General features: G+C 50.9%; 2 protein-coding genes across 2 annotated transcripts; both read left to right on the forward strand.

The window, feature by feature from the left end:
* The first annotated feature begins 636 nt into the window (after positions 1-636).
* LOC125548812 (triosephosphate isomerase, cytosolic) lies at positions 637-4000 on the forward strand. Its single transcript, XM_048712350.2, has 9 exons — positions 637-918; positions 1014-1089; positions 1184-1307; positions 1569-1653; positions 2181-2313; positions 3036-3130; positions 3324-3402; positions 3571-3653; positions 3801-4000. The coding sequence occupies exons 1-9, from the start codon at positions 877-879 to the stop codon at positions 3852-3854; spliced, it is 771 nt and encodes a 256-aa protein (XP_048568307.2). The 5' UTR covers positions 637-876; the 3' UTR covers positions 3855-4000.
* Positions 4001-5935: 1935 nt separating this feature from the next.
* Positions 5936-7736, forward strand: LOC125545252 (elicitor-responsive protein 1). Its single transcript, XM_048709145.2, has 5 exons — positions 5936-6286; positions 6441-6506; positions 6669-6807; positions 7156-7294; positions 7390-7736. Exons 1-5 carry the CDS (start codon positions 6220-6222, stop codon positions 7441-7443), a joined length of 465 nt encoding a protein of 154 aa, XP_048565102.1. The 5' UTR covers positions 5936-6219; the 3' UTR covers positions 7444-7736.
* Positions 7737-17557: the final 9821 nt, after the last annotated feature.

The raw sequence follows: 17557 nt of genomic DNA on the forward strand, positions 1-17557 counted from the left end.
AAGTTCCCAGCATTGCCATCGGCCAGGCCGCGGGCTCCCCGCCCCCCCCCCCCTCTCCAGCCGCTGCTCCGGCGATGGCTGAGTGGGGAAGACCTGGATCTTTGGCTTTGGCGTGTTGAAACTAGGGTAAGTGTTCTTGGCGGCGTTGTTCTGGTGGTAGAGGCGGCGTTGCAGATGAATAATGTTGTTGGAGTTCAATCCCCATCCCGGCAGGCGGTGTGTGCTTTTGGATCCATGGATTCCTTGAGCTTTGGTGCTTTAGGTATGGTTGTTCCTGGTATGGAGGAGCACATGGATATGTGATTTCGGCTTCAGCTTTGGCGATCTTTCCACCAAGGCGATGGTCCAATAGGATCGGTGCTTCGATGACTTCCCGTCCGCGTGAACTACAAGGTTAGCCTGACTCCGGTGTGGGAAGGGCATCGGCGGTGCGTCATCAGCACATCGGGGTGGAAGACGATGGCCAGTTCCCCATGGGTTGCATTGTAATTTCTTCTTTTCTTGAGGGGTGCTCTGCAATGCTTCGTACTGATCAATAGATCTATGGGCTTTTTCGCAAAAAAATAAATTCGAGGTCGATTCGTGTAATTTTCTCGCAACTTGTGTTTGAGCCCAAGCACTTGGCTCGAGTGCCTTTGGAAAAGGGCAGAAAACGTAGGCTCCGGCGCTCCGCTGCGGCGCCCGCAGCATCGAGGGATCCCCCTTCTTCTTTCTTCCGCCCCGAGAAGGCGAGCCGCCTGTTTCCTCCGCCGGTTTGCCCTCCTCCGCCCTCTCCATATAAACCGCCCGTCTCAAACCTCAGGCGCATCGCACACACCAAAACAAAAGTGAAAAACCACATCCTCCCTCCCTCCGAGACGCCGCCCGGCCCGACCAATGGCTCCCAGGAAGTTCTTCGTCGGCGGCAACTGGAAATGCGTAAGCTCTCCCGCCCCGCCCGCCCCCCATTTTCGGGCCCAAGCTTGAAGCTTTTGATCTGTAATAATGGCGTTTGCCGCGGTACGTGCGTGCAGAACGGGACCGGCGACGACGTGAAGAAGATCGTCACCTTCCTCAACGAGGCCGAGGTGCCCTCCGAGGACGCCGTCGGTGAGCGCCGCATGCGGCTTTGTCTCCCTTCGGGATCGACTCGATTTGCTGTGCTGAACTGCTGATGTATTGCGGTGTTTGGTTTTGGATGCAGAGGTGGTGGTGAGCCCGCCGTTCGTGTTCCTGCAGCAGGCAAAGGGGCTGCTGCGGCCCGACTTCGCCGTCGCCGCGCAGAACTGCTGGGTGCGCAAGGGCGGCGCCTTCACCGGCGAGATCAGGTCAAGTGCCACTTTTAACTCTGCCCCCTCGCTTCCCCTCTTGTTCGATTTCGCAATGAGAGCGGATTTGGACGAATCAAAGTGATCAAATTTGTTCGCGAGCACCCAAATTTCCACTTTCAAAGTTGCGGGAGTAGTTTTACTTAGTGGAAATATGATTTCGTACGGCTTTCTAGATATACTCACATGGTATTGGAACTGTGAATAAGACTCTGCTCTGTGCGTGCCAAGTCTCTGACGTATGTCATCTTCTCATTGCAGTGTTGAGATGCTGGTGAACCTGCAGGTGCCTTGGGTCATTTTGGGGCACTCTGAGAGGAGAGCACTGTTGAATGAATCAAATGATGTGAGTGCCTTTTAATTCTAACCTTGTTCGTTCAACTAATACTACTTGGTTGATCAGTTGTCTTTGGTGTCCAGTTTCTTTGGTTACCAAGTAGGTAGGCCGGGAATTTTGGTACTAGTAGTATAGTTAGTAAGGTGTGTAGAAAAGATAGACTGATAGAAACATTGGATGTCAGATCTGCTTGAGTCGCTCAACTCAATGGTTGAAATTAATTTATATGATATTCCGTGTTTTATGTTTGGAGAATTACTTGCCAGGTGCCAATCCCCTTTCTGCCGAGGCAAAACTAGGCCAGGCCAGATGGGTTTTGGTTTTACTTTCACCATTTGCGTCCAGGAAAAATTGTGCCTGACCAACCCATAAAGATTTTAACATGAAGCCAGCAAGTTTGTCAAATATAACCAGTTCCTGAACCTTTTTGCAATTAGTTTCTCAATCAAGATGTCTGAACCACTGTTTTCATTTCTTTTACTTCATCAGAAGTCTTCTAGTATTGTTTCAGTAACAGCTTTATTATTCCACGACAGTTCGTTGCTGATAAAGTGGCTTACGCACTCGCCCAAGGACTCAAGGTAATTGCTTGCATTGGTGAAACTCTTGAACAGAGAGAAGCAGGGACGACAATGGAAGTTGTTTCTGATCAGACTAAAGCTATTGCAGGTAAATTTTACTCACTGATATTCAAGGTAATTTTGATACATTGATAAATTCTATCCACACTTCATGGAAAATGGATATGATGCTTTGCTTACCATGCATCTGTGTAAGAATTTTTGTTTTGAAAAATGTGTTAGACTTCGGAGTATTGCTCGAGTATATATGTAGGCCCATGTCATATCTAGCCGTATGAGGCCCATATCTGTTGCATATGGTGTTTTTGTCATTTTTTTTTGGAAAAGGAGGCAAAACCCCCGGCCTCTGCATCAATCGATGCATGCAGCCATCATTGTGCAATTAGATGGTTGATTAATTCCTACCTATTACATATAGGCTTCATTGTGCAAGTCCTCCTTCACTGTTTTATTACCTAAATATGAAAATAGCCAAAATTGTAGTAATATATATCCCTGTGACCTCTTCCCTTGAAGATTAGTACATCATATTAGGGAACAGATCAACAGAATACCCTGAGAGAAGTCCGAAAACTATTTTCTGTTTATGTATAGTATTCCTAAATGCTAATTCTAGGAGCCTAGGTCATACAAGCAAACAGATAGTAAACTATGTACTTCTGAACTTTGTTACTAGTATACTAAAGGAATAAATACTAATTGAATCCATTTATAGTTTATCTGTACTTTGCATTTTGTGCAATAGATTGAAATGGACGGATTCTTACCTTTTGCCTGTTTCACTTTTGTTTGTGTCTTATTTTTTTTCAGAGAAAATATCAGACTGGACAAACGTTGTGCTGGCATATGAACCAGTGTGGGCCATTGGAACCGGCAAGGTTGCTTCCCCTGCTCAAGCACAGGAGGTATACTGTCTCAATAAGAGCAATAAGCACTTTTCACGGATTGCTGTTTCTATAAGACATTTTTGTTCACACGTTACTGCTTGCCTGCTTCCATAAGACAGTTGAGCCTCTCCCTATATCCGATACCGACGAATCACTCTCACTAGTTGCTTGTTGTTCTAGTTCTGATATCTTGAAACTCCAATGGTACTAGGTTCATGATGGTCTGAGGAAGTGGCTCCACGCTAATGTTGGTCCTGCAGTTGCTGAATCTACCAGGATTATCTATGGAGGTACTACTGCTTGCAATAGTTACATTCTACTGCGAAACTGACAGTGAATCATGAACTGAATTTCACTGGAATGCTGAATTCTCTGTACAACATTCCATTTTACCCCGTACTGCCGAACTGCTGTAAACTGGACCTCACCCTTTACGTTCTCCTTGAATCTCTTTCCAGGCTCTGTAAATGGGGCAAACTGCAAAGAGCTTGCAGCTCAACCTGATCTTGACGGGTTCCTTGTTGGCGGCGCTTCACTCAAGGTCTTAATCCGTGTTCCTAATAAATAATTAACTACACTTGACATGTTATATAAATGAAGTCAATATAATACATAATGTCACGCTCAATTGGCTAAGCTTTATACAATTCTTATGAATCTTGACCTTTACTTTTTTTTGTTTGTGCAGCCCGAGTTTGTGGACATCATCAAGTCTGCCACCGTGAAGTCTTCTTCTGCTTAGTTGTTTTTGAGATGCATGCAGTTGCTTGTAGGAGTGGATTCTGCTGGCCCCGCTTGGAATGTAGTTTTTCTGCCACCCCTGTAATCTTTTACACCTGTATTAGACCAGCCTCCAACCAAATACATTCCGAAGGGTGGTATTTTCTATCCGGTTGTAATATGTGCTTGGCTCTCCAGGTTTCAATCCACTTGTAAAATATGCGTGAGTACACGCATATTCAACAGCACAGACTACACAAGCAATTTCCAATACAACTGCACTTCGACACAAATTGGACAAGTATAAAATGAGCTAAAATTTTCATTTATATTACAATAGCACAACATCAGTAAAAAAAATCATATTTTTGCAATCTTCCATTTGAAAATAGTTCCGATAAATCATAGTGCTCAACAAATCATTGGACCATTGTTCATCTGTTTGTTTATCAGTATTTCTAGGTTTACATCAATCTGAACTTCGACAGCAGCTAACGAACTGAATTCTTGTGAAACTTTTGCAGCAGCTGTTAATTGGCAGGAGGGTTCGGGCTAATCATGACCAAGCAGGACGGCCATGTCGCCAAGGAGTACTCCGCCGCCGGTTGAACGGGGAAGGGGCGGGGAGGGATGGCAGAGGAGGAGGAGGAGGGAGGATACCTTGGTGGAGCAGAGGAGGATGAGTGATTCGCCGTCACGGTCAGGTCACGGCTGTCGGCCAACGTCGCCGTCGCGGCCAGGAGCAAGTCGCCGTCACTGTCGCGGCCAGGAGCGAGTCGCCGTCGTCGGCGCGCCTAACCCCCGTCGTGGCCACCGTCTTCTGCGCCTCACCACGTTGCCGTCGCGAACGCCGTTGCTTGACCACCTCGTGGACACCAGCGCCGGCGCCTCCCGGCGGCGCAACTCGATCTAGGTCTCGAGCGAGAGGCGAGGTGGGGGAAAACGACGGCCTCTGGTCTGTATCGGATACCGGCCTGATAGGGGTGTAAACGAGAAAACCAGTGTAAAACTTACAGCCCAAAAACAACATGCCAAGCACCAACGGCAGGCCCGTCCGTTTTTATTTTACAGGGGTATATTTTACAGGTGTATTGGGCCCTAAAACGAGGAACCAAGCGGGGCCTTATCTTTATAAGACTGTTTGACCATCTTGTTCTAATTCGAGTGCACTGTTATGTCGCATTGACCATCTTATCTTTAGGGTGATGCATGCTTATGTTTGCTTGTTTTTGTCTGGAACGATAATCGGATTACTTATATGTACCAACCGCGCACAAATTCGACAAAATTCGCAGAGGCCTGTTGACACCATAACAGCTGAAACCAATTTTCTTGTTTCTTGAAGTTCTGAAGTGCCGTATATTTGAATACTCTGTTACCTGTTGCCTTTTTATGAACTTCTTGCTCGAACCAGGTGAAGTAACAGAATTCCTGATGGTACACAGACATCACTACTGTTTGAACAGTATTCCACTTTTGTCATTCATTTGAATACTACTAACAAATCGCTCTCAGCCGTGCCATCAACCTTGCGTAACGGCAGCATTCAGGCCGAGGTCAGAGGCAAGTAGTATAAATCTAGAACCTAAGAAACGTGACCCTGACCCAGATCTGAGAAGCCGGCCGGGTCTGTTGCTCACCTCCCTGTCGTAGTCCACGAACTACGTTTCGTCTCCTTTCCGTCTCATCGCGTCGGAACGGTAGAAGCGATCAAAATTTCCAAAACGCGCGTACAGTTTGGCTACGGCAGGCATCCAGATTCCCAGCAGATACGCGTCGCTGTCGACCATGATGGTGGCACAAGCCGCGGATGGGGATCCAGAGCGAACCATCCAATCAGCACGATTAGCTGCTAGTCCTGAACCGGGACTGGGAGGGATCAAACCATGTTCGTGCTAGCGGTGACTAGTTCTACTATTCAAGCCAGTGGCCAACTAACCAACTGGTATTACAGTAATGATCCCGTTTCCAGGAAGACGTTAAAAGTGTAAGAGCAGATCTACTCTTCTCGCAGAGAAAAGAATGACCAGTTGGTGGGGATGGATGGCTCCACCTTCTTTTCGTGTGGGAAGTGAACGAAGGAGAGAGGAAGCGTGTGAAGAGCCTTGAACCGGTCCGGTCCAAACAGGAGCTTTCTCCACCGGCAGGCACCCCTTTCTCACGCTGGCGACCGCTCCAGAGCTTCGACCTGCCCGCTGGAGCGGCTAGCCAAGGCATACAAATACATAGGCAGGCAGGTAGGAGGCGGCCGTGGTTTGGTATCTTGCTTCCAAACGCGACCTCATCACAGCAAGACCCGGAGGAAACAAGGCGAGGGCAGAGCGGCCTGCCAGAAGGCAAAGGGCAGAGGAGGTGCTTGCTCAGGTCTCCAGCTAGATCCGGCGACGATGGGTAGGGGCGTTCTGGAGGTGCATCTCGTCGACGCCAAGGGCCTCTTCGGCAGCGATTTCCTAGGTGAGTAGAGTACCCGCTCCTCCTTTGTCGAATTGTATAAGAAGGAACTGATGATGTAGTACCTTCTTGGCTTGGCTTCGTTTTGCGCCGTTCTTGCGTTCGATTGTGGGTGGAGTGTGATTGATCTTTGTGCTGGCCATGTACGTGCGTGCAGGGAAGATCGACCCGTATGTGATCGTGCAGTACCGGAGCCAGGAGCGAAAGAGCAGCACCTCCCGAGGTCAGCTCCCTGGTTTTGTTTTCCTCTTCATGATTTTCCTGCTGCAAATGGTGATATTGGAAGAACGGAGCATCCAACGGCCGTTGACTCTGGCGCAATAGATCCAGGAGCCGTCGATACCCTGCGAGGCTGTGGCTAACCGTGCGCTGTAAAATGATGCAGATGAGGGGAGGAACCCGAGCTGGAACGAGGTGTTCCGGTTCCAGATCAACTCCTCGGCCGCCAACGGGCAGCACAAGCTCTTCCTCCGGATCATGGACCACGACAACTTCTCCAGCGACGACTTCCTCGGCCAAGCAACGTGAGTGCTCCTCCTCCTCCTCCTCCTCCTCCTCCTTGTTGTGTAGGATTTTCATAAAAATAATTGGAAGATTAGAACTGTCAATTTCCTATGTGGAATGCGATATTATGCACCCCATCATGAGCTCATACCTATCATATTTTCTGGCAAGAAGTCCAATGCAGTCTCTTTCTACTCTCTTTTCTCATCCTAAGAAAAAACTTAAAAATAATCATGCTTTTCGAGATCCGGCACAAACGTGACGTTTTGTTGTTGTGTTTTGCTTACTCACGTGTTTCCTAGTTCATGCTACCTAAAGAATAGAAAGAAAAGTGCCAAGTCTAAACCTCGAAACCATCATTGATGCAGGATCAACGTGACCGATCTGATCAGCACCGGCATGGAGAGCGGCGCGTCGCAGCTGAACGCGGCGAAGTACAGCGTTGTGTCGGCTGATAACTCATACCACGGCGAGATCAGAGTAGGCCTCACGTTCACCGCCACCAAGGTAAAGACCAAAGACTAAAGAGATGCAAGCATGATTACGTGCAGTGACTGGCCTCCATTGATTTCTCGTGGCTCACCCTCGATGCCCATTTCCAGGTTGAAGAAGACGGGGGGCAGGTCGGAGGCTGGACGCACAGCTCTCGCGAGTAGAGCATGTGTGATGCCAAGTACTTCGCTCGTAGCATTAGTGTTGGATGCTATGCCCGTGACTCAATGATGTGACTCCAAGTGTATGTACGTTGCACCTGTAGTAGCTTTTTAGAAGATGTACATGTAGTTATGTACTAGCATCCAGAAGTCAGAAGTCAGAAGTCAGAACAGGGTAGAGGCGTCAATTCCGTTAATTAATTGTCGATTTGTGGTTCTTCTTATAGGGGAAATTGTGATCCTGAATGCGAACAGCAGAAACTTGTCCGCCGTTGAATGCGTGTTGGTGCCTTTGATGGACAGATAGCTTGTTTTACTCGTTCTGGTTTTGTCTAGTGCATGGCTTTCATCCCTTGGAGGTTCGGAGCAGCCTTCGTCTGCTCGATCGACGGTACTCCTCCACAGAACGGAGGTGATCGGAGAAGGAAAGGTGGCGCTGCTAGTTCCGGCTCCGGGACAGCAAGGTCGCCTGCTCGACCAAACAAAGTGTCAAATACCAGACTGAAACTCGGCGGCCGAACGGGCCGCGGGACGCCATGCCGTTGGGGCCGGGCGAAGCACGAATGACGCATGCGCGGAGCTGCCGCCGATATATCTGGCGAGGTGCTGCGGGCGTGACGCACTGTCACACCTCCAGTGCCAACTGCCAAGCAGTGATGTGCCTGGCGAAACTGATGATGTTGCTGTGATGTGGAAGGGGACGGGGGAAGCGGAAAAAGGAAAGGCGTCAGCGCCGTAGAAGGGTCATAGCATTTACAGCCGGATGCCTCACATCCATCCTAAATGTGAGGCAGATATGCGGAGGCCCAAGCGCATCCGGGTCCGTCTGTCACGTCAGTCTAGCACATGCTGTCCTACCCCGACCCCACTTCGTCCACACTAAATTCCCCACCCCGAAGAAAACCCTAGCTCACTTCACCCTCGCTCCGTCTATGTCTTTTCTGCTACATATCCCCATTCGATCTCCTCCTCTTCGTCTACCATGTCCAGCTCCGACAACAACGAAGGTGGCAGATCCATCGACGATTGGGATGCTTTCCTCCGCAATGCGGATGGCGGCGAGGATGAGCTGGCCCTTCGCACCGTGTTGCAACGCTCACGGGTGGACACAGGCGGCAGCTCCAGCTATGCTTTGTCCCATCTTGCCGGCCGCAACGCCGGTGCCTGAGCGGGCCTGTAACGCACCGCGCACAACTCTATGCGGTGCACCTGCTCTGCGCCGCTCGCCCGCCGCCCTCCTAACCCTCCGGTCGCTGCTCCTCAAGGCCAATGGTGGACGTTAGTGCCTGCTCCGTTGGCTCACGGACACGCACGCCCAAATCCGAGGGGTGCGCCACCCACTGCGAGAGCCAGCGGACTAGGGAGATGGTGGCGACATCGGAGGCGGTCATGCAGTCCTCCCACCGCCATTGTGGGTTGCTGGCGGTGCCCAATGAGGACGAGAGCTCCTCGTGTGGGTCTACCGCCGCTCACTTACGACAGCAGAGACGGACACCTACCGGCTCTGTCGGAAAAACACAAAGGTGTTCCAGCTAGGTCTGGAGCAGTCGGCGTGCAAGGCGATGGAAAGGGCGGTGGAGGCGACGAGAGCGGCGAAGCTCAAGAGGCAGTAGGACCGGACGGTCCGGGGGATGGTCGGCTTCATCAACTCCTCCTCCTGCTCCGACATCACCGACGACGGCTCCAACGACCAACCTCCTATCACCGACGCCTACCAGGATGCCCACAGTTGCGCCGATGACCAAAAGGGCAAAGGGTCGGTGAAGAAGTGGTGAAGAAGCTCGACCCTCTCGCCGTGTTTATTTCTGTTTTGAGTAATCTTAGTTCAGAACTTGTTCGTCGGCTGAACTATGGTGCTCTTTTGGTTGATGATTATGTGTATTATGTGTATTCCTATGTTCGCTTGCTATCGATTTCTATGTCCGCTCATTGAATGTCCGTATGTTTCATTGATGATCTACGCAGTTTAGTTTCACGTTGCATGCTTAGTATGGATATAGGGTACCAGATATAAGGTAAATGGTTGTGGTTGTGGCGATTTGAGAGTTGACCGGTCACTGTTTGTGGACATGTCCGTGGACGTATAGGGTACCGGATGTGGTATGCATGGCTGTAAATGCTCTTAGGTCTCCGGTGTCGGTGGTAACTGGGTTGGCAAATACATATTATTTTGGACAAGGGGTTTGGTAGTTTTGTACCTGGTAGTTTTGCAGTGATTTCCCGAATGACCCCCACGTCACCCTTGCCAGCGACACGGGAGCCCCTCCCTCAGCTCACTCCCACGTCGTCGCCGCCGGAGAGGTGGCCGGCAATGTCACGTCACCCCCGCCAGCGACACGGGAGCCCCTCCCTCAGCTCACTCCCACGTCGTCGCCGTCGGAGAGGTGGCCGGCAATGTTGTGCCTGGCCCTGGGATGGTGGCAGCGGGGAAATTTTCGCCTCCCTCGCATGTTTCCCCCTCCCATCCCCTCTCCCCCAAGATCCGATCTTGCGTGGTGTGGGTGCCTCGTAGTTGCCGCCCCCACCTTCTAGCCCGGTAGGCGCCGCGGCCTGATTGTGGGCATGGATGCTCTCCTCCGCGACCCTTCCTCTCCCTCCCCATGGATGAAGCCATGCCTCTGCTGGTGTGGACATGCATCCTCCCTCCACCCTCCCTCGATCTACAGTTATGGGTCAATGACGGTGTCCATGGCGTTGCTCTGGTGGCAGTTGCCTCTTTGATAGATCGTGGATGTCGCCTAGAGGGGGGGGGGTGAATAGGCGCTTTAAAATAATTACGGTTTGGGCTTGAACAAATGCGGAATAAACCTAGCGGTTAATTTTTCAAGCACAAAACCTACAACAACTAGGCTCAACTATGTGCACCAACAACTCATGCTAAGCAAGATAAACTACTAGGTGATAGCAACATATATGACAAGAAACAATATGGCTATCACAAAGTAAAATGCATAAGTAAAGAGCTCGGGTAAGAGATAACCGAGGCACGCGGAGACGACGATGTATCCCGAAGTTCACACCCTTGCAGATGCTAATCTCCGTTTGGAGCGGTGTGGAGGCACAATGCCCCCCAAGAAGCCACTAGGGCCACCGTAATCTCTTCACGCCCTCGCACAATGCAAGATGCCATAATTCCACTAAGGGACCCTTGAGGGCGGTCACCGAACCTGTTGGGGATATTACTGCTGGGCGTAAACCGCCCTATATGGGCCGGGTCAACTTCATCAGTAGTTCAAGAGTGCTAAAGCCCAAGAAGACAGACGAGGGCCTAAGGCCCGTGGTCGGTTTTAGACTTGTAGCTGTAAACCGGCATTTGTATATAAACTTGTATTGTAAGTTAGGAATAAGGAGAGACCAACCCAGATACGAATATGGACCGGTGTTGGGACTCTGTGAACCGACGGGCGTCACCCGTGTATATAAGGGGACGACACGGCGGCGGTTCAAGGACGACAGACAACAACTCGAGACATAGGCGAAGCTTGTTTGCTCCCTAGTCATCGAAACCCCATCAATTCCATCACAACTAGACGTAGGCTTTTACCTTCATCGAAGGGGCCGAACTAGTATAAACTCTCTTGCGTCCCTGTGTCCGCTTTAACCCCTTCAAGCTAACCCATCGCGATGGCTCCACGACTAAGTCCTTTCTCTAGGACATCTGCCGTGACAAAACCACGACAGTTGGCGCCCACCGTGGGGCTATCGCACGATGGTTTCAGGTTCTTGGAGGGCCGCTTTGAAGGACTCGAGGGCTACGCTGTAGGCCAGATGACTAAGAGTCGTCGCGGCAAGCTCTACATCGACGACGCAAGCTGGGGCCCCGAGGCTGGCTCAGTTGAGTACGGGTACCGGGTCCCCTTTGGTGGCATTCACGTTTTCATTGGCAAGATCGGTGAACCGGGCCCTGAGCCGGACATCTGCACCGACCTCGTCGAGACGGCTCAGCATGCGCGATCCGCCCGGGTTAAACCGGCCATGAAGCGTGCCTTCGTAGGAGTCATTCATGGAAGAAGCTATGAGGATGGATCGGAATCTCGCGGCGAGACCGTCGTTTGTTCCGATGACGAGTCATCGACCGGGGAAACCGAATCTCTTTATTAGCTATAGGATGGCCGGATTGGGGGCTGTTTCGATGGCGACAGTATTCCGGACCCCTCTGATCTGCCCAACCGAGTCGGAATATTCATGGCCGGCACACAAGCAGCGCTTCATTCTTCGACCGCTGCGGCAACAACCTCCGGTTCAGCAGCGGCGACGGCTGCCGGGGCAGGAGGTCCTGTGCGCCCGCCGGCTCAAGTTCTATCAGAGCTATTTGATGCATTGGCTGTGCTTATGGCGGAAGCTAATCCGGTGGATCGGGGCGTCCACAACGCGGAGATTGCAAAAGTAAAGGAACAGATCACCCAGGCCAAGGAGGATTTGGCAGCTGAGGACACCAGGATGGCCACAGAGCGGGCCGCTCTAGACGCACAAGCCTACAGGCTCATGCTGGACCAGAGCGCGTCGCATGAAGTCAGGAGGAGGAAGTACCGATCCCGTTTGCCTCCGGTTTTCGAGGCCAGAGACCTTTTCAACACCCCGGGAGCAGGAGCCGGTAATCCGGTGGAGGGAAACCGGGCGGAAGCTCCTGGGACCGGTGCACCGGTTCAGCCTCATCGGATGGACCCGCCTCGTCAAAACACCGTTATACCTCAGGCTGTTTAACACCTCCGGGTCACTACTCCAACCCAATGGACAATCTCGCCGCCGCTGCTGCACGGCTGGAGGCCATTCCAATCGAAGGTGACTCGCCGCAGGCAGTAGAGACGCGACGGGTCAAGGAGCTTCTGAGGACAGCTTTGGTCCAACAGGAAGCATACTCGTACAGCCGCGACTGGATCCACTCAACCCCCCGTCCAAGCCGGAGCTATAGCAGACATATGGATGAACCGGCAGTGTCGAGTAATGAACGACGTGGAGCACCCCGTGGCAACAACCCGGCGGGTGGTGCTGATAACGCTCACAAAGTGGTGGACCGGGCCCGAGCACGCAGGGAGGCCGAATTGGCCGCACAGCATTAGGCTCGGCAGCTCACGCTGGTTCATCCAACTATCTCGATCGAACCTGGTGTTACTTCTAGTTCTTTGGGGGTGCCTTGCCTTGTCCCCGCTTTACGCAATGTGCGCCTGCCCAAGGATTTCAAAGGCCCGCGCAAAGTACCAAATTACACGGCGGATCAACCTCCAGAGACATGGGTGGAGAGCTATGAGATGGCCATGGAGATGCTTGATGTGGATGACGCGGCGTGTGCGAAATACTTCACCATGATGCTTGAAGGAACGACCCGTACTTGGTTAAAAAGCTTCCCGGCTAATTCTATCAGTTCATGGGCCCAATTACGAGCCCGGTTTATCAGCAATTTCAAGGATACATGTAAACAGCCTATGTCGATAGTGGACTTAGCTGCCTGCGTCCAGGAGGAAGGAGAATCGACAACTCATTGGGTGCGCCGGGTTTCACAAGTGTTGCATTCATCAGACCACATCAACGCTGACACCACTGTATTAACCCTAGAAGGCAACTGCCGGTTTGGGCCCCTAAAGCTGAAGTTGGGACGGATGAAGCGTCATTGCACTGACATGGGGACCCTCATGGCTGCTTTGGTAAAGTATGCTGATTCTGATAGTACCAAGGATCCCGAATCTGATGATGACAAGGCATGGAAGGGAAAGAGGAACAACAACTCCAAAGGTCAGCAGCATCACTGGGCAGGCAATGGTGGTGGAGGCAAGCGTAAAGCGGATGGTAACATGGACTTTGTGGCTAATACCAACACGCAGGACAATGGCCAGCGACGCAAGGGTAAACCGAAAAATTGCAATGGGGCACCCAACCCTAACCCGGACCGCCTAAACTATCTACTGAGCCAGCCCTGTCCAAGACATGGGAAGAAGGAGGCGCCAGCAAACCACTTTTGGAAGGATTGCTTCATTATGCAGGAGCTCAAGAATTCTAATGCTTTCCGGTATGATCATGGCTCCGGCGGTGGCTCAGGGTCCGGGCCGGGTTACGGTGGAGGAAATTCCGGTTCAGGATTTAATGGTAATCCGGGCAAACATAGTGATCAAAATAGTCAGAACAACCAGGGTGGTTACAACCAACAGCAGCAACAGTCAGGTTACCAGAGCAACCCAAAGCAGTTGAATAGTGGGCAGTACCATGTTTTCACCACTAGCTTGGACAAGCGAGACCGGAAGGTTCAGAGGAGGGCAGTTAACTCTGTGGAACCGGCCATGCCCCGTTATCTGCGCTGGTCTGAGCAGCCGATCATATGGAGCAGAGAGGATCACCCTCCCCAGGTTGATAATCCGGGTCAGTTGGCTCTGGTGGTGGCACCTCAGGTGGGAGGTTACAAGTTCACCAAAGTACTCATGGATGGAGGGAGCAGCATTAATATTTTATACTATGAGACCTTCCGTCGTATGGGACTAACAGATAAAAATCTCAAACCGTCTAATACGGTGTTCCACGGTGTAGTACCTGGCAAGTCAGCATATCCTGTTGGTAAGATAGCTCTAGAAGTGGCCTTTGGAGATGATCATGATTCCAGGTCGGAGACATTGATGTTTGAAGTGGTGAAAATCCAAAGTCCATATCACGCCCTGTTTGGGCGACCGGCCTACGCCAAGTTTATGGCACGGCCCTATTATGTGTATCTGCAGCTCAAGATGCCAGGTCACAAGGGGACAATAATGGTTCACGGAAGCTGCAAAATTGCTTTGGAGTGCGAGGAAGGAGATGCGGCCTATGCAGAGTCGGTTTGTGCCACCGAGGAGCTGAAGTATTATAAGGAGAATGTTGATCCGGCGGACATGACTCCATTAAAGAAGCCAACTACGGAGCATGATCCGGCCCTGAAGTTCAAATCGGCAGCAGAAACTAAGCTTGTTGACTTTGTACCTGGTGATTCGTCCAAGCAGTTCAGCATCAGTGCCAACTTGGATCCGAAATAGGAAAGCGCGCTCATCGAGTTCATCCATGAGAATCGGGACATTTTTGCATGGAAGCCCTCTAACATGCCAGGTGTACCGAGGAAACTCACTGAGCACACCCTTAATGTGGATCCTAAATACAAACCGGTGAAACAGTTCCTCCGCCAGTTTAACGAAGAAAGACGCAAGGCGATTGGAGAAGAGGTAGCCAGGCTCTTAGCAGCTGGCTTTATTGTTGAAGTTTTTCACCCTGAGTGGCTTGCCAATCCGGTACTGGTCCTTAAGAAAAACGGCACCTGGCGCATGTGTGTGGATTACACAGATCTTAATAAGGCTTGCCCGGCAGATCCTTTTGCCCTCCCCCATATTGATCAAATTATTGATGCTATGGCGGGTTGTGAGCGTTTAAGTTTTTTGGATGCATATTCTGGCTATCATCAGATCAAAATGGAAGTTAAGGACCAGGAGAAGACGACATTCATAACTCCCTTTGGAGCCTTCTACTATGTGTCTATGCCCTTTGGGCTCAAGAGTGCCCAGGCAACTTATCAACGGTGTGTGCAAAATTGTCTTCACAAGCAGATTGGCCGTAATGTACATGCTTACGTGGATGATATCGTGGTTAAATCCAGGGAGAAGGAGACTCTGATTGATGATTTGAAGGAAACCTTTGATAACCTGAGGACATACAAGATGATGCTTAATCCGGACAAGTGTGTCTTTGGTGTACCGGCGGGCAAGTTATTGGGTTTTCTGGTGTCCAACAGGGGAATTGAGGCTAATCCGGAGAAAATCACAGCCATCACCTCCCTGGCTAAACCGAAATATATCAATGATGTTCAATGCCTGGCAGGCCGGATTGCCGCGTTAAGCCGGTTTATCAGCCGTCTTGGTGAGAAGGCAATCCCTTTGTATCAGATGTTGAAGAAGACGGATCAGTTCGTCTGGAGTTCTGCTGCTGATGAAGCATTTGAGGACTTAAAGCGGAAATTGGCCAATCCGCCTGTGCTCGCCGCTCCCATTGACAAGGAGCCGTTACTGCTATATGTGGCTGCTAATGCTCGTGCGGTCAGCGTGGCTATTGTGGTGGAGCGAAAGGAGGCAGGTAAGGAGCATCCGGTTCAATGTCCGGTCTATTATATCAGCGAGGTACTTATTGAGTCCAAGCAAAGGTATCCGCATTGGCAGAAGCTGGTGTACAGAGTTTTTATGGCAAGCCGGAAGCTTAAGCAATATTTCCAAGGGCACCCAATTACGATGGTTAGTTCTGCTCCTTTGGGGGATATCATCCAGAACCGGGAAGCGACTGGCCGGATTGCCAAGTGGGCTATAGAGCTTGGGCCGCACGGATTGAAGTATGTGCCTCGGACAGCGGTGAAGTCTCAAGCACTGGTTGATTTCATCAATGATTGGACGGAAATGCAAGCACCGGAGGAAAAGCCGGATCACACATATTGGACCATCCATTTTGACGGATCCAGGCAATTGGAAGGCTCGGGGGCTGGAGTCATATTAACTTCCCCACGAGGTGATAAGTTTTGTTACGTTCTCCGCTTAATGTTTCCTTGTACTAACAATGCAGCTGAGTATGAAGCCTTGCTCCATGGTCTTCGGATGGCTAAGGAGATGAACCTAAGTCGAGTTAAGTGCTTCGGTGACTCAGACCTCGTGGCTCAACAAGTGTCTGGCACTTGGGACTCCAAGGACCCACTCATGGCAGCGTATCGTCGTGAGGTAGACATTGTTGCAGGTCATTTTAAAGGATATCAGGTGGACCACGTGGACCGACGGAAGAATGAAGCGGCGGACGCTTTAAGCCGGCTGGGCTCTCAGCGCAAACCGGTCCCGCCCAATGTTTTTCTGGATGTGCTGCACAACCCGTTGGTCAAGATCCCTGGTGAAGCGGATTTGGCTATTCCTGATCTGGAGGCTCAATTGGTGGCAGCTCTTCATGTTATTCCGGATTGGACGCTTCCTTACCTGGCGTACAAGAACCGGGGCGAGTTACCAGAGGATGAGACTCTGGCCCGACAGATAATCCGGCGATCCAAGTCCATGACTATTATCAACGGCGAGTTGCATCATTGCAGTGTGTCAGGAGCATTTCAACGCTGTGTGTCTCCTGAAGAAGGCCGTGAAATTTTGCGTGAGATCCACGAAGGAGATTGTGGTCACCATGCCAGTTCAAAATCTCTGGTGGCTAAAGCGTTTCGCCATGGCTTTTATTGGTTAACTGCTCATGCTGATGCGGAGGATCTGGTCAGACGATGTGATGGTTGCCAAAAGTTTTCAAGACGTGCTCATGTACCGGCTCAAGAATTGAGAATGATTCCAATTACTTGGCCGTTTGCGACTTGGGGGCTGGATATGGTTGGGCCTTTCAAAAGGTCCAAAGATAAGAAGACCCACCTCCTGGTGGCGGTTGACAAGTTTACAAAGTGGGTGGAGGCAGAACCTGTTAGCAAGTGTGATGCGGCCACGGCGGTTCAGTTCATCAAAAAAGTGATTTTCTGGTTTGGCTTTCCACACAGTATCATCACAGATAATGGTACCAATTTGTCCAAAGGTGCCATGAAGGAGTTCTGCGAACGGGAGCACATCCGGCTCGACGTCTCATCGGTGGCACATCCACAGTCCAATGGTCAAGCAGAAAGGGCTAATCAAGAGATCTTGAGAGGCATTAAGCCCCGGCTTATGGTTCCTTTGCAGAGAACACCGGGTTGTTGGGTAGAAGAGTTACCATCTGTGTTATGGAGCATCAATACTACACCCAACAGATCAACAGGATACACACCGTTCTTCATGGTTTACGGAGCGGAGGCGGTTCTCCCCAGTGATATCCGTCATGATTCACCCCGTGTGGCGGCATATGTTGAAGCGGACAATGAGACAGCACGGCAAGACGCTTTGGACCTGTTGGATGAAGAACGTGACATAGCAGCTGCCTGCTCGGTGATTTACCAACATGATCTTCGTCGTTATCACAGTCGCCGAGCTAGAACCAGAACCTTTCAGGAAGAAGATTTGGTGCTTCGGCTCATCCAAGATCAGGCTGATATGCATAAGCTATCCCCACCTTGGGAGGGGTCTTTCGTGGTCAGCAAGAATCTGCACAACGGGTCATACTATCTGATCGATATTCGAGA

The sequence above is a fragment of the Triticum urartu genome, chromosome 3A (assembly GCF_056163025.1).
Source record: "Triticum urartu cultivar PI428250 chromosome 3A, HENAU_Tu73, whole genome shotgun sequence".
NCBI classification, from domain to species: Eukaryota; Viridiplantae; Streptophyta; class Magnoliopsida; order Poales; family Poaceae; genus Triticum; species Triticum urartu.

What these genes read in the sequence shown, in the direction of transcription:
- LOC125548812 (XM_048712350.2), top strand. Translation starts at nt 877, where the DNA reads ATGGCTCCCAGGAAGTTCTTCGTCGGCGGCAACTGGAAATGC. An exon ending in TCGGCGGCAACTGGAAATGC is followed by an intron (nt 919 to 1,013) that starts GTAAGCTCTCCC and finishes ACGTGCGTGCAG; the next exon opens with AACGGGACCGGCGACGACGT. An exon ending in TGTTGAATGAATCAAATGAT is followed by an intron (nt 1,654 to 2,180) that starts GTGAGTGCCTTT and finishes ATTCCACGACAG; the next exon opens with TTCGTTGCTGATAAAGTGGC.
- LOC125545252 (XM_048709145.2), top strand. Translation starts at nt 6,220, where the DNA reads ATGGGTAGGGGCGTTCTGGAGGTGCATCTCGTCGACGCCAAGGGCCTC. An exon ending in AAAGAGCAGCACCTCCCGAG is followed by an intron (nt 6,507 to 6,668) that starts GTCAGCTCCCTG and finishes AAAATGATGCAG; the next exon opens with ATGAGGGGAGGAACCCGAGC. An exon ending in TCACGTTCACCGCCACCAAG is followed by an intron (nt 7,295 to 7,389) that starts GTAAAGACCAAA and finishes GCCCATTTCCAG; the next exon opens with GTTGAAGAAGACGGGGGGCA.